The sequence below is a fragment of the Labrus mixtus genome, chromosome 13 (genome assembly GCF_963584025.1).
Source record: "Labrus mixtus chromosome 13, fLabMix1.1, whole genome shotgun sequence".
NCBI lineage: Eukaryota > Metazoa > Chordata > Actinopteri > Labriformes > Labridae > Labrus > Labrus mixtus.
In genome coordinates this window covers 7,796,573-7,814,800 of record NC_083624.1, presented here as the reverse complement: position 1 = coordinate 7,814,800, position 18,228 = coordinate 7,796,573, and the positions used below count along the sequence as shown (strand labels likewise).

The window sequence follows — 18,228 nt, the reverse complement described above, 5'->3', positions numbered from 1 at the left end:
TTAATACATTACCATCATTAAACAGAATCTATCATCACATTTTAACTGTCTCGAAAGTCACACAGTTTGGGTGATACTGGTTATGATGTATTTGGGATATACGGACGGTTTTTATTCAATTATTCAAAAGAGATCTTATTCCTTAGAGCCACTTTAAAAGAATTACAATATTTTAAAGTTCACTACAAGACCAGCAGACAGAACAATTGTTTAAAATGGTACAGTAGACATGCATTTAGAAATTAGAAATCTCAAAATAATTAAATATCTTGAATTAAAAAATTAGGTTTGGTATGCTGGAAACCATTCCTTTCCAGTTCAGACCTGATTTAAGAAAATATTGATGACCATTATATCTTACTTGCTATCAACTGTACAAGTTGTCTACTGTTTAAAAAAAATGGGAACATGTATATTAATGGTAGAGACGAGCAGCGTGACTTAATTATTATTTTATTTTGTTTACCATTTAACTTAATGGTTGTATTTTTTATAGAAAATGTTTTGGATTTTTTGTAAAGAAAGACCTCCAGGAGGCGCTGAAACAGACAAAGGGAAAGCACATTTTTGCAGTAAAACTTGACGTAAAAAACACAATTTAAGTACAGGGAGGGCGATCCTAACTCGAGATAAATGGTGCAGAATGAATGTTTACAAGATGAGGTTATCTAAACAAAAGAAGACACATTTGAGCAAAGCGAATTGTCGCTATAATAGTTAAATTTATACACAATTTCCTCCACGACTTTCGCTCCTTTTGGCCTACGCAACAACATCTGCAACGTCGTTACGTCACAATATCAACCTCCTCCTTCCTTATTTTTTGTCCAATCACTGCAGTCCACTCGACCGGAAGTTTTGAACGAGTCGTACGCGGGAAATTACTGAGCGCCTCAGCTGGAGTACAGAGGAGGTAAATATGAATTTAGTACCGAGAAAGCTTAAATTCTCTGAAAAGGAGTGAATAAATGAGATATATTTAATGACGTGTAAACGTAGCGAATCGTTAACTTGCAGTTAGTTTGTTCACAGCATCGTTCTGTTAAATTTAGCAACAAATCATCACAAACCCGCTAACATTAATGCTAATCGTGTTAGCTGACCGAATGAAGAGTGAGCCCTCTTCTCATTTATTTATCTTTATGTTGTGGTGTTTATTAGAATCTGTTTCTATCAGTTTATATAAATGAAATTCTGTTGTAGCTGCTGAACTTAAAGGAGTCAGTTTAAAACCATCGGAAACATCAGATTTACTTGTTTTTGTTTCTTTACTGTGTTCAGTTTCAGGTTTAAAATGAAGGTTGTAACGTGTGAGATTGCGTGGCACAACAAAGAGCCAGTCTACAGTCTGGACTTCCAGCACAGCTCTGATGGACGTTTTCACCGACTGGCCACAGCTGGAGTGGACACCACAGTCAGAGTGAGTGTGTTTACATGAGGTCACTTTAAAGATCATCTGAATGTGTTCACAAACAGACACATCTTCCCCCAGGCTGTAAAACAACCGTCACTGTGAATATACATATATATATATATATAATTTAATTTAAATGATCAATACACACACTTATTTATGTAAATACTGTAATTGACATCTTAATTGACCCATCTGTCACATAACTGCATTTTACTCATCATGTTACTTCAGCATCTTTTGCACTATTCACCACTGCACTGTTTCATATTTAGTCATGTAAATATTAGTCTTTTCTTATTCTGTTTATTGTTGGTATTTAATGTTGTACCTGTTCATAAGAGAGCACAGTTCACCCAAGTTAAATTCCTTGTGTATAAAGATAAACTTTATTGATCCCCGGTGGGGGAAATTTGTGCATTACAGCAGCTCAAGAAAACAGGGGACGGGAATATAATTATTAAAAATTAAAATTAAAAACATATTTACATCAGTTAAATTAAAAAATACAATAATGGAAAATTACACAGTAACTACACTGGAAAGATTTATTGTTACTAAAAAAACACAGTATGTAAGCATACCTGGTCAATAAATCTGATTCTGATTCTGATTAGGAACAGGACAACACATATTTTACGTTACTTATGTGCAAGACTTTTACAAGAATAGGAAATTCTATGGTTCCTGCTGTTACCATCAAAGGTGCCCCCTGAATAAGCGGGCTCGTACTCATTATGAGAAACCAATAGACTATTTTCCAATTGTTTGTTTTTCATTTTAGAATACTTAAAAGTCTTAAGACAGGTGAATGTTACATAACACGTTAGGGCTGGGCGATATGGACCAAAACTCATATCTCGATATTGATTAGCTGAATGGCGATACTCGATATATATCGATATGCGTTTTATTAACAGTGAAAACACATGGAAAATATTCACTGTTTGTGAATTTAAAAAGTAATATTATAAAATAAAAATGTTCCTTGAATACAATAAAAGAGAGAGAGAGGAGGAGCAGGGTGAAGAGGGACAGACAGTCAGTCATCTTCTGTGAGGTGAGAATAAGGTGACCCGGCACCTCTATAACGTTATTTTAATGCAACTTAAACTATATCGATATTAACGATATTGTCTTACCCTATATTTTGTTTGAAAATATATCGATATATCTTAAAAACTCTATATATTTCCCAGCCCTATAACACGTATATCATTGGTAATGAAATGACAGATATGAACAATTGGCATAATCCAATTAATCCTCAAATGGATTTATGGATTTATGAATGTTATGACTCCCCTGCCAAACACATTTTTTAGGAATGTTTGCCAAATATAGGAATTAAATACTTTTTAAACTAAATGCATTTCTGCAGCTGTTGTGTATACAGGCACGGTGGATTTGAGTGCATGTTTTATGACCTTTTGTCTGATGTTAATGCAGCTGTGGCGAGTGGACACAGGCCCAGACGGGAAAGCTGTGGTGGAGTTACTGTCTAATCTGGCTAGACACACCAAGGCGGTCAACGTGGTGCGTTTTAGCCCTAATGGAGAGCTGCTCGCCTCAGGAGGAGACGGTATGACACACACACACGATGTCAAATGTGCTGTGTGAAAGTTTATTGGCCGTTATTGAAGAGGGAGTACTGATATTAAACTCTGATTTTTTTATTGACGTTTTAATTCAGATGCAGCAATTTTATTGTGGAAGCCCAACGACTCTAAGGAGCCTGAGCAGGCGGCCATGTTCCAGGAGGATGAAGATGCTCAGCTCAACAAGGAGAGCTGGTCTGTGGTGAAGACACTAAGGTACCAAACTCTCAACATTTTACTCCTATTTTGTGTAAAGAATTGAACCTCCTCTTATTCAATTCTGTAGCCTTTGAGGTTCAAATCAATCAGGCAATAGTACTGCCTCTGTCATCAGGCAGTAAATGCATTGAGCATTCAGTAATGAAAAGGCACATCACTGATTGATTTCATCACAAAAAAAAATTAATTCTACTGCTCATCTTGAAGTTATGCAGACGGGATGAACTGATAACAACCTTGACTACATTTCTAAGTTTTAGAATCATCATCTTTATTGCCAGACTCAGGAGTCCATTAGAAAACATATAAAAACACATACAGACAGACAAAACATCACCAATATTATCAAAAACAACTGTACCAGTGTCGCCACAAGGATGACTGGTATTGCACAGAACTATGACTGGGATTTGTCAACAGCATTATGATGGAATTCTGAGAATCCGTCAATCGGCAGATAAATTTGTACATTTAAGTTTCTCATAAGAACCTGAAAAGTGTTAACTCCTGCTTTACAAAATAACTCACTTGCACGAGCCCATCGAGGTTTTTTAAACAGTTTCCTCAGAGTCATTATATGCAACTTTAAGCTTTTCTAAGGTTGCCTTTTTCTGCACTGTAGTCTTTAGTTTAACTGTAGTACGTTTAGTTTCTGCTCTCTGATGGTTACTGCCTCGTCCAGTTTTACTCACATTGCACAACTGACGATCAAAACAATGTGAGACAGTTCTCAATTACTTTCTTAGCATTTAAAATTACAAGTCAGAATTTCAGAACTCCAAGAAAACAAATATAAAGCTACAGTGGGTACGGAAAGTATTCAGACCCCTTTACATTTTTCACTCTTTGTTTCATTGCAGCCATTTGCTAAAATCAAAAAAGTTCATTTTATTCTCATTAATGTACACTCAGCACCCCATCTTGACAGAAAAAAAACAGAAATGTAGAAATCTTTGCAAATTTCTTAAAAGAGAAAAACTGAAATATCACATGGTCATAAGTATTCAGACCCTTTGCTCAGTATTGAGTAGAAGCATCCTTTTGAGCTAGTACAGCCATGAGTCTTCTTGGGAATGATGCAACAAGTTTTTCACACCTGGATTTGGGGATCCTCTGCCATTCTTCCTTGCAGATCCTCTCCAGTTCTGTCAGGTTGGATGATGAACGTTGGTGGACAGCCATTTTCAGGTCTCTCCAGAGATGCTCAATTGGGTTTAGGTCAGGGCTCTGGCTGGTCCAGTCAAGAATGGTCACAGAGTTGTTCCGAAGCCACTCCTTTGTTATTTTAGCTGTGTGCTTAGGGTCATTGTCTTGTTGGAAGGTGAACCTTCGGCCCAGTCTGATGTCCTGAACACTCTGGAAGAGGTTTTCTTCCAGGATATCTCTGTACTTGGCCGCATTCATCTTTCCTTCAATTGCAACCAGTCGTCCTGTCCCTGCAGCTGAAAAACACCCCCATAGCATGATGCTGCCACCACCATGTTTCACTGTTGGGATTGTATTGGGCAGGTGATGAGCAGTGCCTGGTTTTCTCCACACATACCGCTTAGAATTAAAGCCAAAAAGTTCAATCTTGGTCTCATCAGACCAGAGACTCTTCTTTCTCATAGTCTGGGAGTCCTTCATGTGTTTTTTGGCAAACTCTATGCGGGCTTTCATATGTCTTGCACTGAGGAGAGGCTTCCGTCGGGCCACTCTGCCATAAAGCCCCGACTGGTGGAGGGCTGCAGTGATAGTTGACTTTGTGGAACTTTCTCCCATCTCCCTACTGCATCTCTGGAGCTCAGCCACAGTGATCTTTGGGTTCTTCTTTACCTCTCTCACCAAGGCTCTTCTCCCACGATTGCTCAGTTTGGCTGGACGGCCAGGTCTAGGAAGAGTTCTGGTCGTCCCAAACTTCTTCCATTTAAGGATTATGGAGGCCACTGTGCTCTTAGGAACCTTGAGTGCTGCAGAAATTCTTTTGTAACCTTGGCCAGATCTGTGCCTTGCCACAATTCTGTCTCTGAGCTCCTTGGGCAGTTCCTTCGACCTCATGATTCTCATTTGCTCTGACATGCACTGTGAGCTGTAAGGTCTTATATAGACAGGTGTGTGCCTTTCCTAATCAAGTCCAATCAGTTTAATTAAACACAGCTGGACTCCAATGAAGGAGCAGAACCATCTCAAGGAGGATCAGAAGAAATGGACAGCATGTGAGTTAAATATGAGTGTCACAGCAAAGGGTCTGAATACTTATGACCATGTGATATTTCAGTTTGTCTTTTTTAATACATTTGCAAAAATTTCTACATTTCTGTTTTTTTTCTGTCAAGATGGGGTGCTGAGTGTACATTAATGAGAAATAAAATGAACTTTTTTGATTTTATCAAATGGCTGCAATGAAACAAAGAGTGAAAAATGTAAAGGGGTCTGAATACTTTCCGTGCCCACTGTATTTGTGGAGGTATCATTTTTTTGCTGTTTGCTGTCTGCTTTATCTACATTTGTAGAAACAGTGTAATCAACAAAGTTGATTTGATTTGTCTTCAGGGGACACATAGAGGACGTGTATGACATCTGCTGGACACGGGATGGAAACTTCATGGTGTCGGGGTCGGTGGACAACACAGCTGTTATGTGGGACGTCAACAAAGGTTTGCTTACACCGCCCACTTCATACATATTCAGTTTTAAATTGTTTTCTTTTTGCGTTTGTGACGTTTTGTAAGTAATTCAAATCCATTGATATAATCTTTGACAATATGTGAAATTTATTATATTAGGATAAGCCCCTTGAGGTGTATCACCTCGTTTTCAAGGCGTCCCAAACATATATTTACAAAGACACAGGTACAACACAGCAATACAAAACCAAAACATAACACAATACAGACCAAACAAACAAAGTAATACATACAGCAACAACAACAAAACAAAACACACAAAAAACAAAACAAGGGACAACACAGAACAGATACAACCATCCAACAACTCTAGACTAGACACCTTAGAGGAGAGAGATTCAGTCTATACCCAGAGAGAAATAAATAAACAGTGTTGACGTCACTGAAAACAAACACAATCAGTTTGAAGATGAGAAAACAAAACATGTTTAAATAAGTGGAATGATGAAATATGTTATATTTAGTTTTTTATATTTATTGTCTTGGTGTACTATCTTTGTGTGCCTGTTCAGGACAGAAGCTTTGTATCTTGAATGACCATAAGAGCTACGTGCAGGGGGTGACCTGGGATCCTTTAGGCCAGTATGTAGCCACTCTCAGCTGTGACAGGTAAGAGAACAGAGCTTCATACGTTCTGTTTCAGACCTCTGATGAACTAAATGTCTATTCTTCTTTAAATCAGGCAACCACAGCATAATGCTTACTGTGTTTTTTGTTTTTCCCTCTCCTTCAGAGTGATGCGTGTGTACAGCACTCACACCAAGAAGAAGGCTTTTTGTGTCAGTAAGATGAGCTCCGGGCCACAAGCAGAGGGAGAGGTATGTAGAAGATTTCATTTTGTTCATATCAACTGAGTCATAAATCCATTTTTGAGACTGAAATTCTACATTAATTTTTATAATGCATTTTGTCAGAATTAGCCAGGTTAGGTTACTTTACATTAGAATCTGGAATTTTTAAAATTCTGCAAAATCCTCAGCCAACCTTTTAAGCCTGGCTCACACTGTGCGATTTCCCCCCCCCCCCGATTGTATAAAAGTCGGGGTGGCATGTCAGCTCACACTGTACGACCCGATTGTCGGGCACGGCCGGAGAGCTCACACTGTACAAGTGAAATCGTGACGGAGCGTTGACAATTGTTAGTAAAGTTTCATTTGAAAAAAAACAAAGGACGACGGTTTATGAAAGAGAAGGAAGTGGAAGTTGTTGTAGGATATAGAAAAGTTGATACAATCGTAGATATATGGAGACAAGTTTCTGAAAAGTGCTGCACTGATGATCTGTACAGAAACCTAACCTGCCGCTGGTCGCCATGACTACAGTCCTCCCTTGTCTCTTGTTGTTATATTGTAGTCACACACAACTTCTGCCGGACCCTTTCATGACGTAAACATCAAGATTTTTAATTCTAAATATCAAACATGTTTGAAATAAATCGGGGCGTCCCCGACGTTAAGATTGGATCTTTGTACCGCTCACACTAAAAGATAATCTGAGCAGAGAATAGGGTCCGAGCAGCCTCGACTCGGGAGAGACCCTGAGATTGTCGGGAAGGAAGAATCAGAGCTCAAATCGGCCCGATGATCCTGCAGTGTGAGCCAACCCTTTACATGTACGCTGCATTTTGCAGACGTCTCTCTGACCACATGCTACATGAAAGCACGTCTTGTCTGTTGTGACTCATGCTCCTGTTTTATGTCGACTGACGCTGACCAGCCTCCTGTACATGCTGCATCTCTTTTCATCTTTGAAGGTCAAACAACACAGAATGTTCCACGACGACAGCATGAGGTCTTTTTTTCGACGTCTCTCTTTCACTCCTGATGGATCTTTCCTGCTTGCACCAGGTACTTACACTGCATGCTCAAAATGTGCTGAAGTCATGTAGTGAAAATGTTCACAATGTGGTTATATTCTTCATAAGCTCATTTCAATAAACCAAACATAAACGTCCTTCTTCTTCTGTTTTCACCTTCTTCTTTTTTTACCACAGCTGGATGTGTGGAAATTGGAGAAAACATCATTAACACCACCTACATCTTTTCCAGGAAGAGCCTAAAAAGGTAACTACTGTGACATTTCTGGTGTTGTATAATATGAGTGTATAGAGCGCCACAGGAATGAGTCCTAAACCAGGAAGTAAGTTAGCATTTGAGCGCCATGGGGTCTAACGTCTAAAAGTCAACGGGGATTTTAAATGGGTTTGTGGTTAGACTCCTGAAATAAGGTCTGTGGTTAACACAAGCTGAAGAGATGTTGGTGTTTTGTTAGACCACATAAACTACGTTAGGTAATACCTCCACTTGTTGAAGTTTGAAGTTTTTACTCGTCTTTAAAAAGGTGGTTGCTAACAAGCGGCTAAATGTGACTACAGTGGTTGTCGGGGACATTAAACGTCATCACGCCGGACACAGAGGGCGGGAACTCTCTCACTAGTCGGAGATGTCTCCTGTAGGTTTAATCTTTAGGTTAAGGTGAATATTATGTTAGTGAACTATTTATTAAGCTACGTGGATTAGTTTATCGGAGATCGTCTGAAGCTGAACGCTAGTGACGTCACAATCATCCGACCGCGCTGTAGTTAGCTTGTAGCATAACGTTAGCTTTTTACTTCTGTCGGCCGCATTAACGCTTCAAACATCATAAAAATGGCGTTCATCTGTGAAGATTATCCTGCTGAACAAAACGCCTACGCTTCAGAAACGTGTGTTTGGCACAGAGATTATTTTCTGCAACGATCCAAAATCCAATGAAAACATCCCAGAGGAGAATTCTCATTAGACCCCCATGGTGATGCTACTTCAGGGTTGTCCTACAAAACCACATCATATGGTTTGTTCTCTATTAACGCTGGGATTTGATGTATAACTCCCTTTGTGTGTTTTAGGCCTATTGCACATCTGCCCTGCCCTTCAAAAGCGACGCTGGCGGTGCGCTGCTGCCCCGTCTACTTTGAACTGAGGACCAAGAAGGGAGAAGGCAAGAACTGACGCAACATTACACAAACCCCTCTGTAATCTACTCCCTGCCCTCTTTTAAAGGTCTTTCTCATTCCCCCTGTACAGATGGCTCCATTCAGCCTCTTCCTAACGTATTCCAGTTGCCGTACCGGATGGTGTTTGCCGTGGCGTCCGAGGACTCCATCTTCCTGTACGACACGCAGCAGACTCTTCCTTTCGGCCTGGTGTCCAACGTCCACTACCACACACTCAGCGATCTCACATGGTAACCCAGGACCTGCCTCTGTCTTTGAGCCTTTCTTAGACATTTCCAAATAGTTGAGGAACAAGTTGTGTTCTGTGCAGTTCTCTTAAGTGCAACGAAATATATATTTTTTTTTGTTCATGACTTTTCAGAAAGATTCATTTCAAAATGCATCATAGAACAGCTCCTAAATTATGAATGAATATGCACAAAGAGATTATTTCATCCCCAAATGGTGAATACAGTCAGACAAGAGCACAAAACCAGACAAATTTCAGTCACTCAATAAATGAGAGACGTTTGGGGGCGGTCCACAGCTGTTGGAGCAGACCGGTACCAAAGCACATTTTCATAAAATCCACTGCATTCATTTATTTTTGAGAGCACTTTGCCAGTTGATTTAATTGAGTTTACATCCACAGCAGCATTAATGGAAAGGTTGGACCTCAAGCCTTTATCTACAAACATGTCAGTCGTTCTTATTTTTCCCCACTCCTCATACCAGACATTCTACAATCCTCCTTCTGTGTGAAAAAGAAAACTGTTATGATGCCTCAGAAGGGTTGAAGGAGTCTTATTAAACTCATCTGATTAACTGCTGAAGACTGCTGTAAACCTTTGAGTTACTAAGAAAGGTTATTTTTACAAGGAGCCACTAACATGCCTCATACTTTAAAATCAAATCATGCCAGGAAGGGATCTCTTGTACAACTACAAAAGTGTTTGATGCGTTTTGTGTATATTTGAGCAAGATTCTCATGAATGTTTTTATTTGATTTATATTGTAAATATCCAAGAGAAGACTTGTTGAGATCAAAACAAAAATTGCTTTCTGTGTGCTGGTCAAGAAGTGAAAGCAGCAAATATTTGACAAAATCGACCCCATAAAGAATATATCAGGAAGAACATCCACAGTCTGAATTAGCCTTCCTCCAAGTCTTTTATAATCACATTAAAAGCATCAAAGGATAGACCAGCTCCGGATGTTTCAGGTCTGTTTATAATAAGTATCCATTAAAGGGAGAAGTAAACTTAAACACCTTTTTCTGTAGTTCAGATCTGACCTCTGGACAGACAGTAACTTCCTTTGCTCTTCTGACTGATGTAGGTTTGAAGACACAAAGGAGGACACTTTACAAAGACTTGTAAAAATATAAGTGGGAAACTAAACCTTCATTTCATACATGTTTGATTCTTTTCTTTTTCTCCTATTGAGGTCTGGGGACGGCTCCTTCCTGGCTGTTTCCTCCACAGATGGTTACTGCTCCTTCCTGTCCTTCTCTCCGGGGGAACTGGGCACTCCGCTGAAGGAGCCCCCCACCCTGGAGGTCTTTGCCCCCAGCAGTGCTGCCGAGAAAAAGGGCAAGAAGTCATCGACAGCGAGGACGTCATCTCCTGTGACCCCGCTGCCGAGCTCAGCCCTGACGCCGTCGTCCCAACCCGGCCTCAGCAAGGATGTCACCCCCCCAGACGAGAAGAAGAGCACCCCCAGCAGCAAGGCTAAACCTCAGCCCCGCAGGATCACTCTCAACACCCTGGAGGGCTGGGGGAAGCCCTCCACCCCTAAAGCTGCAGCTCCTTCAGCCCCTCAGACCCCAACGTCTGCAAGCAAAAGCACGCCCTCCACTCCACAGCCTCGCGTCGCCCCCCTCACCCCAACCAGTTCCTCCACCCAGCCTCGCATCGCCCCCCTCACTCCCTCCACCCCTAAAGTCCTCAACAGTGCTAATGCTGCTGGGCCCACCACCCCTAAGGGACCAACACCGAGGTAAATGCATGTGACCTTTAACAGTTTTAGGGCTGGAACTCGTTAGAATGGACATGATCACATAAAAAATAATAATAATGATAGTTGTGTTAATACTTCATATGTTTGCTGTCGTGTTGTCACTGAGCATATCAGTGATGAAGTTGTTTTTGTCTGTTCCTGTGACTAACAACTGTAAACAAACCAAACTGCCAAAACATGTTTTTCATGATGCGTTCAAAACATAACAACCAATCGACTTAAGTATTTATTTGTCATCGCTTACATTAAAAATTTGGTGACACTTCATTCATGAAGCCATTTTCAGATGAATCGACTCAGTGAGCACGAGCTGGGATTTCAGATTGAGATTTGTTTGAAAACAGGATGTGATAGTGTCGCTCGTTGCAACAACTGAGAGACACAGTGCAAATGTTTAATCGATGTATTCAAAACGTTGGTGAAAAATACTTTTGGAATCATTTTGAATGTTGATTCAACTGCAGCCATAGTTTGATTTTAAACGTCTTTACATCAGAAATATGATCACAGGGTAACAAAGTGCTCGACATCTTCAAAGAAAATTAAAAAGCATCTGAATAATAATTTAATCAAAGAGAAGCTGGAGAATAAGAAACAATCAGGACAAGGAAGCATGACTGATATCTACTGTGAATTTAAATGTTTGAGATGATTTCAAACCCCAAACTTAACTGATCTGACCTCGGAGAGAGAGGTTTAATAAATGGGCAGCTTGCTCACTCCAACATGGAGACATTTAGCAGGACGCTACCTGATTAAATTAAACGCATGAATCAGAAGGATTTGAATTCAATCTTAAAATCTGACAGACATTCAGGACCGTGAACACATCAGCAGGGTGACATGGACAGACTGAGAGAGGTCAGTTTGTAATCGTGCATCAGAAATGATACATAAATTATGACAAAAACTATCAAATAAAAAGCATTCAAATAAAATAAAAATAAATGGTACATAAATTATGACATTGTTTGAACCGCTGAGAGGTTTCTTTTTCATAAAGGTGTTAAAACAACGTTCAGATGTCCTTCAGGTGATGTAATGAGTGTTGACTCACACAATACTACATGTTGTAATTTAGTAAAATACTATTCAAATGTGCTGTGACTGAAGTCAGAGGAAGTACCTCCTCAAGAACACACGTCCAGCTCCCTGCCTCCCTGACCGATTGAATCAACTAATCTGATTATCTGTAAAGTTAACAGAGAGGAACACTCAGAGGGAGAAATGTTCTTAAATACTTAAAAATGAAATGATAAAGCTCTAAGAATGTGACTAGCTTGAAGCGTGCCTGTGAGGTCTTTGTTGGTTTGCATGCGCTCAGCTCTGGCAGTGAGAACAAAGCCCTGTCTGGTATGAAGGATTCGTTGGACCCCCCACTGACTGTAAAAAATATAATCACTGTGGCAGACTGTGCCTGGACAATGGGCAGGTCGGCACATGCTGCTGTGTTTTTACTTGTAATGTTGAATGTTTTCCTTGGTCTTAACTAGCTATGCCACACTTTAAAAAACTTAAATCAGGATTAATGAAGTGGAACAGAGATTCATTTTTGTTCACTGTAGAAGGTATCGATGTTTAATGTTTTATTTTTATGTGTTTTTTTTGTCTAAGCTTATTTTTTCTATTTGTCTACAGGCGAGTGTCTTTGACTCCAGTCGCAGTTCGCTCTCCGGCTGTTAGTTCACTCTTCCGTACTCCCTCGTCCACTGAGAAGGCCAAACACGGTCAGTGGTTCCATTTTGTCTCTGGCTGTTTTTGTTTCAAATGTCACAACAGAAGTTTGTAAAGAATGTCAAATACAGGATGGACAGTTATCCTTTTTTATTTGGCAGTTTTGATCAAAAAGCTCAATTTCTTTTATTTGTTGATGTAACCTTTTTAAAAAAGCTGATCTACAAAACCCCCAATTATTTATCTGTGTCTAACTTTGAGAAGTTTATTAGAAAAGCAGTGGCTGAAACGTCATTGGAAGTCATTGCACCTTTTAAGAAAAAGCTAAAGACCCAGCTCTTTCATGAACACCTACTAACTTAATGATGATGGTCTCCATATTATTGATGATGATGGTAATGACGATGGTTTTTGTTTGATAACGACGACTTATAAGATGGTTTCTATACTGATTAGAGCTCTCAAGAACTGCCCTCAATGTTGTGCTTTGCCTCTGGTCACTTCCTGTCAGCACCTGTGTGTCCAATCAGACTCAAAGCTGATCGTTTGCTCTTACTGACATTGTTCCCTTTTTTTCTAGATCCTTGCTTGTGTTGTTCTTACTCTCTGATGTACGTCGCTTTGGATAAAAGAGTCTGCTAACTGAATTGTAGAATTGTAACAAGAAGTGCTGCAGTTTTACAGTCAAAGTCGGCTGTCATTTTGTGGAAAATTGCAACAAAAAAACAGCTGTTCGAGACATGTGGAGTTTCCATGGCAACCGGATAGGAGCCAGTGGTTGGGAGGAAATGGGGAAAAAGAGAGAGAGGAAGAGGGGGACGGTGGCGAGAGAGAGTAGCGTCTGGAACTGCAGCTATATTAAGTTCACTTTTTTTTTTTTTCTGAGGACGAGACTGCTCACATTGATCACTATGCTGTCATTCACTGGCTGTGAGTCAGTCCTTTACCTGTTGTTGAGTTTGTGTTACACGTGAGAACAGCTCTTTAGGTCTCTTGCCTACACGGACGATTACTCAGTTTTCCTGTTTATACAATGGCATATTATTTACATGTGTGTACTTCAATTTTATTACTGGAGTGGCATGGGTAATCAGAAAGTCCTAAAGCTTGTTTACAACTTCTGACTGTGACTGCTTCAGCATTATACTCCACTGGTTTTCTTTCCCTTCAGCGTGTAAAAGTTTGGTTCACCCAGTGGAAATGATGCTCAAAACTACAAATATGAGCCCTGCTCCAGTCTTCCAATTCTACAATTCAGTTAGCAGACTCTTTTATCCAAAGCGACGTACATCAGAGAGTAAGAACAACACAAGCAAGGATGTAGAAAAAAGGGAACAATGTCAGTAAGAGCAAACGATCAGCTTTGAGTCTGATTGGACACACAGGTGCTGACAGGAAGTGACCAGAGGCAAAGCACAACATTGAGGGCAGTTCTTGAGAGCTCTAATCAGTATAGAAACCATCTTATAAGTCGTCGTTATCAAACAAAAACCATCGTCATTACCATCATCATCATCAATAATATGGAGACCATCATCATTAAGTTAGTAGGTGTTCATGAAAGAGCTGGGTCTTTAGCTTTTTCTTAAAGGTGCAGAGGGACTCTGCAGATCACATGGAGTTTGGAAGTTCATTCCACCATCGGGGGGCGACAGAGGAGAAGAGTCTAGTCAGCGTCTTAGGACCCTAAATGCTGATTTGAATTTGTCAAATTAAACATCCTACATGCTACATACAAATTCTTGTTGATTATAAAGCTATCGTGTCTCATCTCAACTGTCACTGATTTCCTTTCTTTGTTTTTCTTCAGAACGCCCGTCTCCTCCCACCGACCCAGTCTGCCAGCCCCCAGAGTCCAAACGGCCCAAGACCAGTGAGCCCCCAGCAAAGAGCAGCTCCACCAAGGCTTAGAGTTTACTGGAATCAGTGTTTGAGTGTGTTGTCAGATAGGAGTACATGTACAGCAGAGGAAAACAGTCATGGCAGTTTCAGTGAAACCCCATGGGGCTCTCCATGGATTTACAACACCACAGTTCTATAGCACTGTGTTTGTGTTGGATTATGTGTTCTTGATCGAACTAGAAGAACACCACATAATGTACTTATAAAACAGACTACAGTGAGTAACTGTGAGTTATCTCTTCTTGTAGTCATTGTGTGTTTTTTGTATCATATAGTAAATGAGCTGATGATGTTACATTAGATTTGTTTGGCATTAAAGTTCTGTTGAAAACATGACATTCAGTCTCACTTGTTTTCAGATCAGTTTTGGGGTTTTGGTGCCTTTATTCAGTGGAAAGTTTAGGAAACAGAGAGATGACATGCGGCTAAGTGATGAGGGCTGGAATCTAACCCGGGTCACCTGATACTGGGTCTCAATAAATGGGCCGTGTGATGCAACAGCTGGGCTATCGGGCACCTCAATTCAGTCTCCATATCAAAAACATGTTGAAACTAAAAATGCATTTGTTTTTTTAAAAGAAGTATTTTAGAGAGTACTGCTTTGTGAGTTCTTATAAAATACAATCTGAGTCTTCACTGTTGAAGCAGTTGAAGTGAAAAGTGTGAAACTTCAGCATATTAAGAGTCACTTTTCTTATTATGTAATAAAAGATCTTTTGAGGAGATGTGTGATTCAGTTGTGTGCAGGAAATGGTTGTGGTATTAGTCATGATTTATTACTACAAGCAGCTGGTAGTTAATTTTATTTTTCAGGACATTGGTCTTTGGAATGATTACATTTTATTAACCTCAAAGCTCTGTGATCAGTTTTTACCTGATCATGAAACAGAGAAATGACAACCAGCAACAAAATGTACTATTTCTATAGTTATTTTAAATAACTTTGACCACTGCCAATTTTTAAGTTTTAGACAAAACTAGAGAAAATAATGTTTTTTCTTATTCATCTTCCAAAGCAAATATTCCCAGTGAGTGATCCATGTGATTGATACAAGAAACCACAATGAAACTATTCCACTTGGACGAGAAATGCAAAGGTATAGAGGTACCACTTTGTCTACAGGGCGTCATGATTGACACAAAGCACACAGGAGCTTTAAAATATTTGAAGGTGTTCATCTCTTGAGATATCATCAGGCTTGATGTTCATCCTTGATGTGCATTTCTATTTCCTAGTATTGAAGACTGAGGCTAGAATTATTAATAATAATAATAATAATAATAATACATTTAATTTGTAATGCACTTTACATTTTGGCAAAAAAAAATCTCAAAGTGCTACAGGAAAAAGATAAAATAGAAATAAACAACAAATTTCATCAACTAAGCAACTAATGAAACGAAAAGCACAAGCAGAAGACTTTGTTAAAAAGGTGGGAATTATCGGGTCAGAAGATTTAAAATCAACCATAAAAATGTCAAATTTGTTGAATGTTTATCCTGTAATGTCTAACACTTGTATTAAGTTCATGAAGATCTTAAAGTTCTTCAAACTCACAGCAAGAAACAGAAACTTAGATTTAGTGTCACTAAAGACAAATCAAAGTTTTTCAGATCATCAACTGAAAGTTTTTCTCAAAAAGTGAACCGTACTTTGAGGTAAGCACCCAGGATCCCCCTTCAATAAATACAGTGGACATGACTGATTTCACTGAATGTCCCTTTAATACAAAAAAGCAAAATAGACTCGTTACCATTCAACAAAATATTCTGCCCTCGTGTTTAAAGTGGAAACCACCCGATGTAATACTAAACCACACGTTTTAATAGTTACATTTAAACGAGTGTCAAAGCGTGTGTACAAATATTTCTCATTAATAGTGAATAACTTTATCACCAATGCCTTACGCAAGATGGCAGGATATATTGTAGAGTGAATAAGACGTGTACATTTTGGTTTAATGTTATTACTCAAGTCTTACATTTTATTTTTTGCTCAATTTTTTGATGACTTGTATCTTGGTTTGTTTGTTTGGTTTTTTTTTACCAAAAGTTACGGTGCCTTGAATGAAAATAAACTGGATGATCTAAACAAGCTAGACACTCACAAAAATCTTTTTAAAGTAATCATTACCCTACATTATACATTCACCGTTCTCCTCACTTGTTTTAATCTGGTGAAACGTTTTCCTGAATTGTGTTGATGACATTTTCTCATTATTTGACAGCAGTGTATTTACTCTATTGTTCAAAAGCAGCAGAGGTTAAAATTAATTAATGAACAAGCAATGTTGACATATTAACAGGCAACTGGATGATGAATTTAATAATAACAATAATAATAATAATAACCTTATTGATATATCACCTTTTAAAAACACAGGTTTACAAAGTGCTTTGACAAACAGAAAAAACAAGAACAAACTAAACCAAACACAGAAGAACATAAACAACAGCAAGAACATAACAAATGCAAAATACTAAAAATAATTAAATACAATTCAACAGAAAAGAACCCAAAGTGCACGATACCCAACAGATGTATAACCCGACCATCACAAGAACCATCATAAGAACCATCAGAAGAACCATCATTAGAACCATCACAAGAACCATCATAAGAACCATCATTAGAACCATCACAAGAACCATCATAAGAACCATCACAAGAACCATCAGAAGAACCATCATAAGAACCATCATAAGAACCATCATTAGAACCATCACAAGAACCATCATAAGAACCATCACAAGAACCATCAGAAGAACCATCAGAAGAACCATCAGAAGAACCATCATTAGAACCATCATTAGAACCATCACAAGAACCATCATAAGAACCATCACAAGAACCATCATTAGAACCATCACAAGAACCATCATAAGAACCATCAGAAGAACCATCATTAGAACCATCACAAGAACCATCATAAGAACCATCATAAGAACCATCACAAGAACCATCATAAGAACCCAAAAACATGAGCTGAGACCAAGAGGAGCAAAGATTTAAAAAGATGTAAGAAACTAAAAGAGATAAAAGCAAATAAAGAGATAACAGAAATAAGAAGGTAAGAGCAGAAAAAGAAATAGAAACAAGTGAATAAATTATCGTAAGTATAGGCCTATATAAATATAAAACATAAATAGACAAAGTAAGATAAGTTAAAACATAAGAGGAGTTAAGATAAGAGGATAAATAAAAGGACAGTAAGAAGACGACATTAATACAGAGATATTCTTTCTGCTCCATAAGCATCAGTATGATACACACATCTCTAGTTTTGGGAATTTAAATAATGTTGTTCAAATGGACCCACAAAGACTGAAAACTGATTATTGATAAATATATTTATCTGACATTGAGATTACATCTTAACCTGAAAATAAAATGTTTTTCTAACTGATTAGTGGAATAAACATTCAGAAATATCTCAACTGTAAAACCTTAAATTGACAAATTGTCTGTTAGTCACTGATAAACATAATAAGAAAGATGCACCATGGTTAACTTGACTGTGAGACAAATACTAGTGGCATCGTGCGCGATCAACCTACCCTGCTGCCTAAGTTGAGTGGCAGCTCCGTCGGCCAATCACAGACCGTCTGGCGGGGGGCTCATTAGGGCTTCTGCTAATGGCCTTTGTGTGAAGGCGGGGAAGGACTTAGCTCGGTTAGGCTGCTGATTAGCAACAAACAGAAGGTTACGAGTTTAGAAATTGGACTATTTGACGGGCTGGACCGGTTCTACGGCTCCGGGAG

At 39.0% G+C, this 18,228-nt stretch overlaps 1 protein-coding gene across 1 annotated transcript; it reads left to right on the top strand.

The window, feature by feature from the left end:
• The first annotated feature begins 761 nt into the window (after positions 1–761).
• Positions 762–14,802, top strand: chaf1b (chromatin assembly factor 1, subunit B). Its single transcript, XM_061053488.1, has 14 exons — positions 762–913; positions 1,282–1,420; positions 2,864–2,996; positions 3,108–3,228; positions 5,764–5,867; positions 6,410–6,506; positions 6,631–6,715; positions 7,651–7,744; positions 7,891–7,960; positions 8,785–8,876; positions 8,963–9,122; positions 10,318–10,869; positions 12,529–12,617; positions 14,375–14,802. The coding sequence occupies exons 2-14, from the start codon at positions 1,295–1,297 to the stop codon at positions 14,473–14,475; spliced, it is 1,824 nt and encodes a 607-aa protein (XP_060909471.1). The 5' UTR covers positions 762–913; positions 1,282–1,294; the 3' UTR covers positions 14,476–14,802.
• The last annotated feature ends 3,426 nt before the right edge of the window (positions 14,803–18,228 follow it).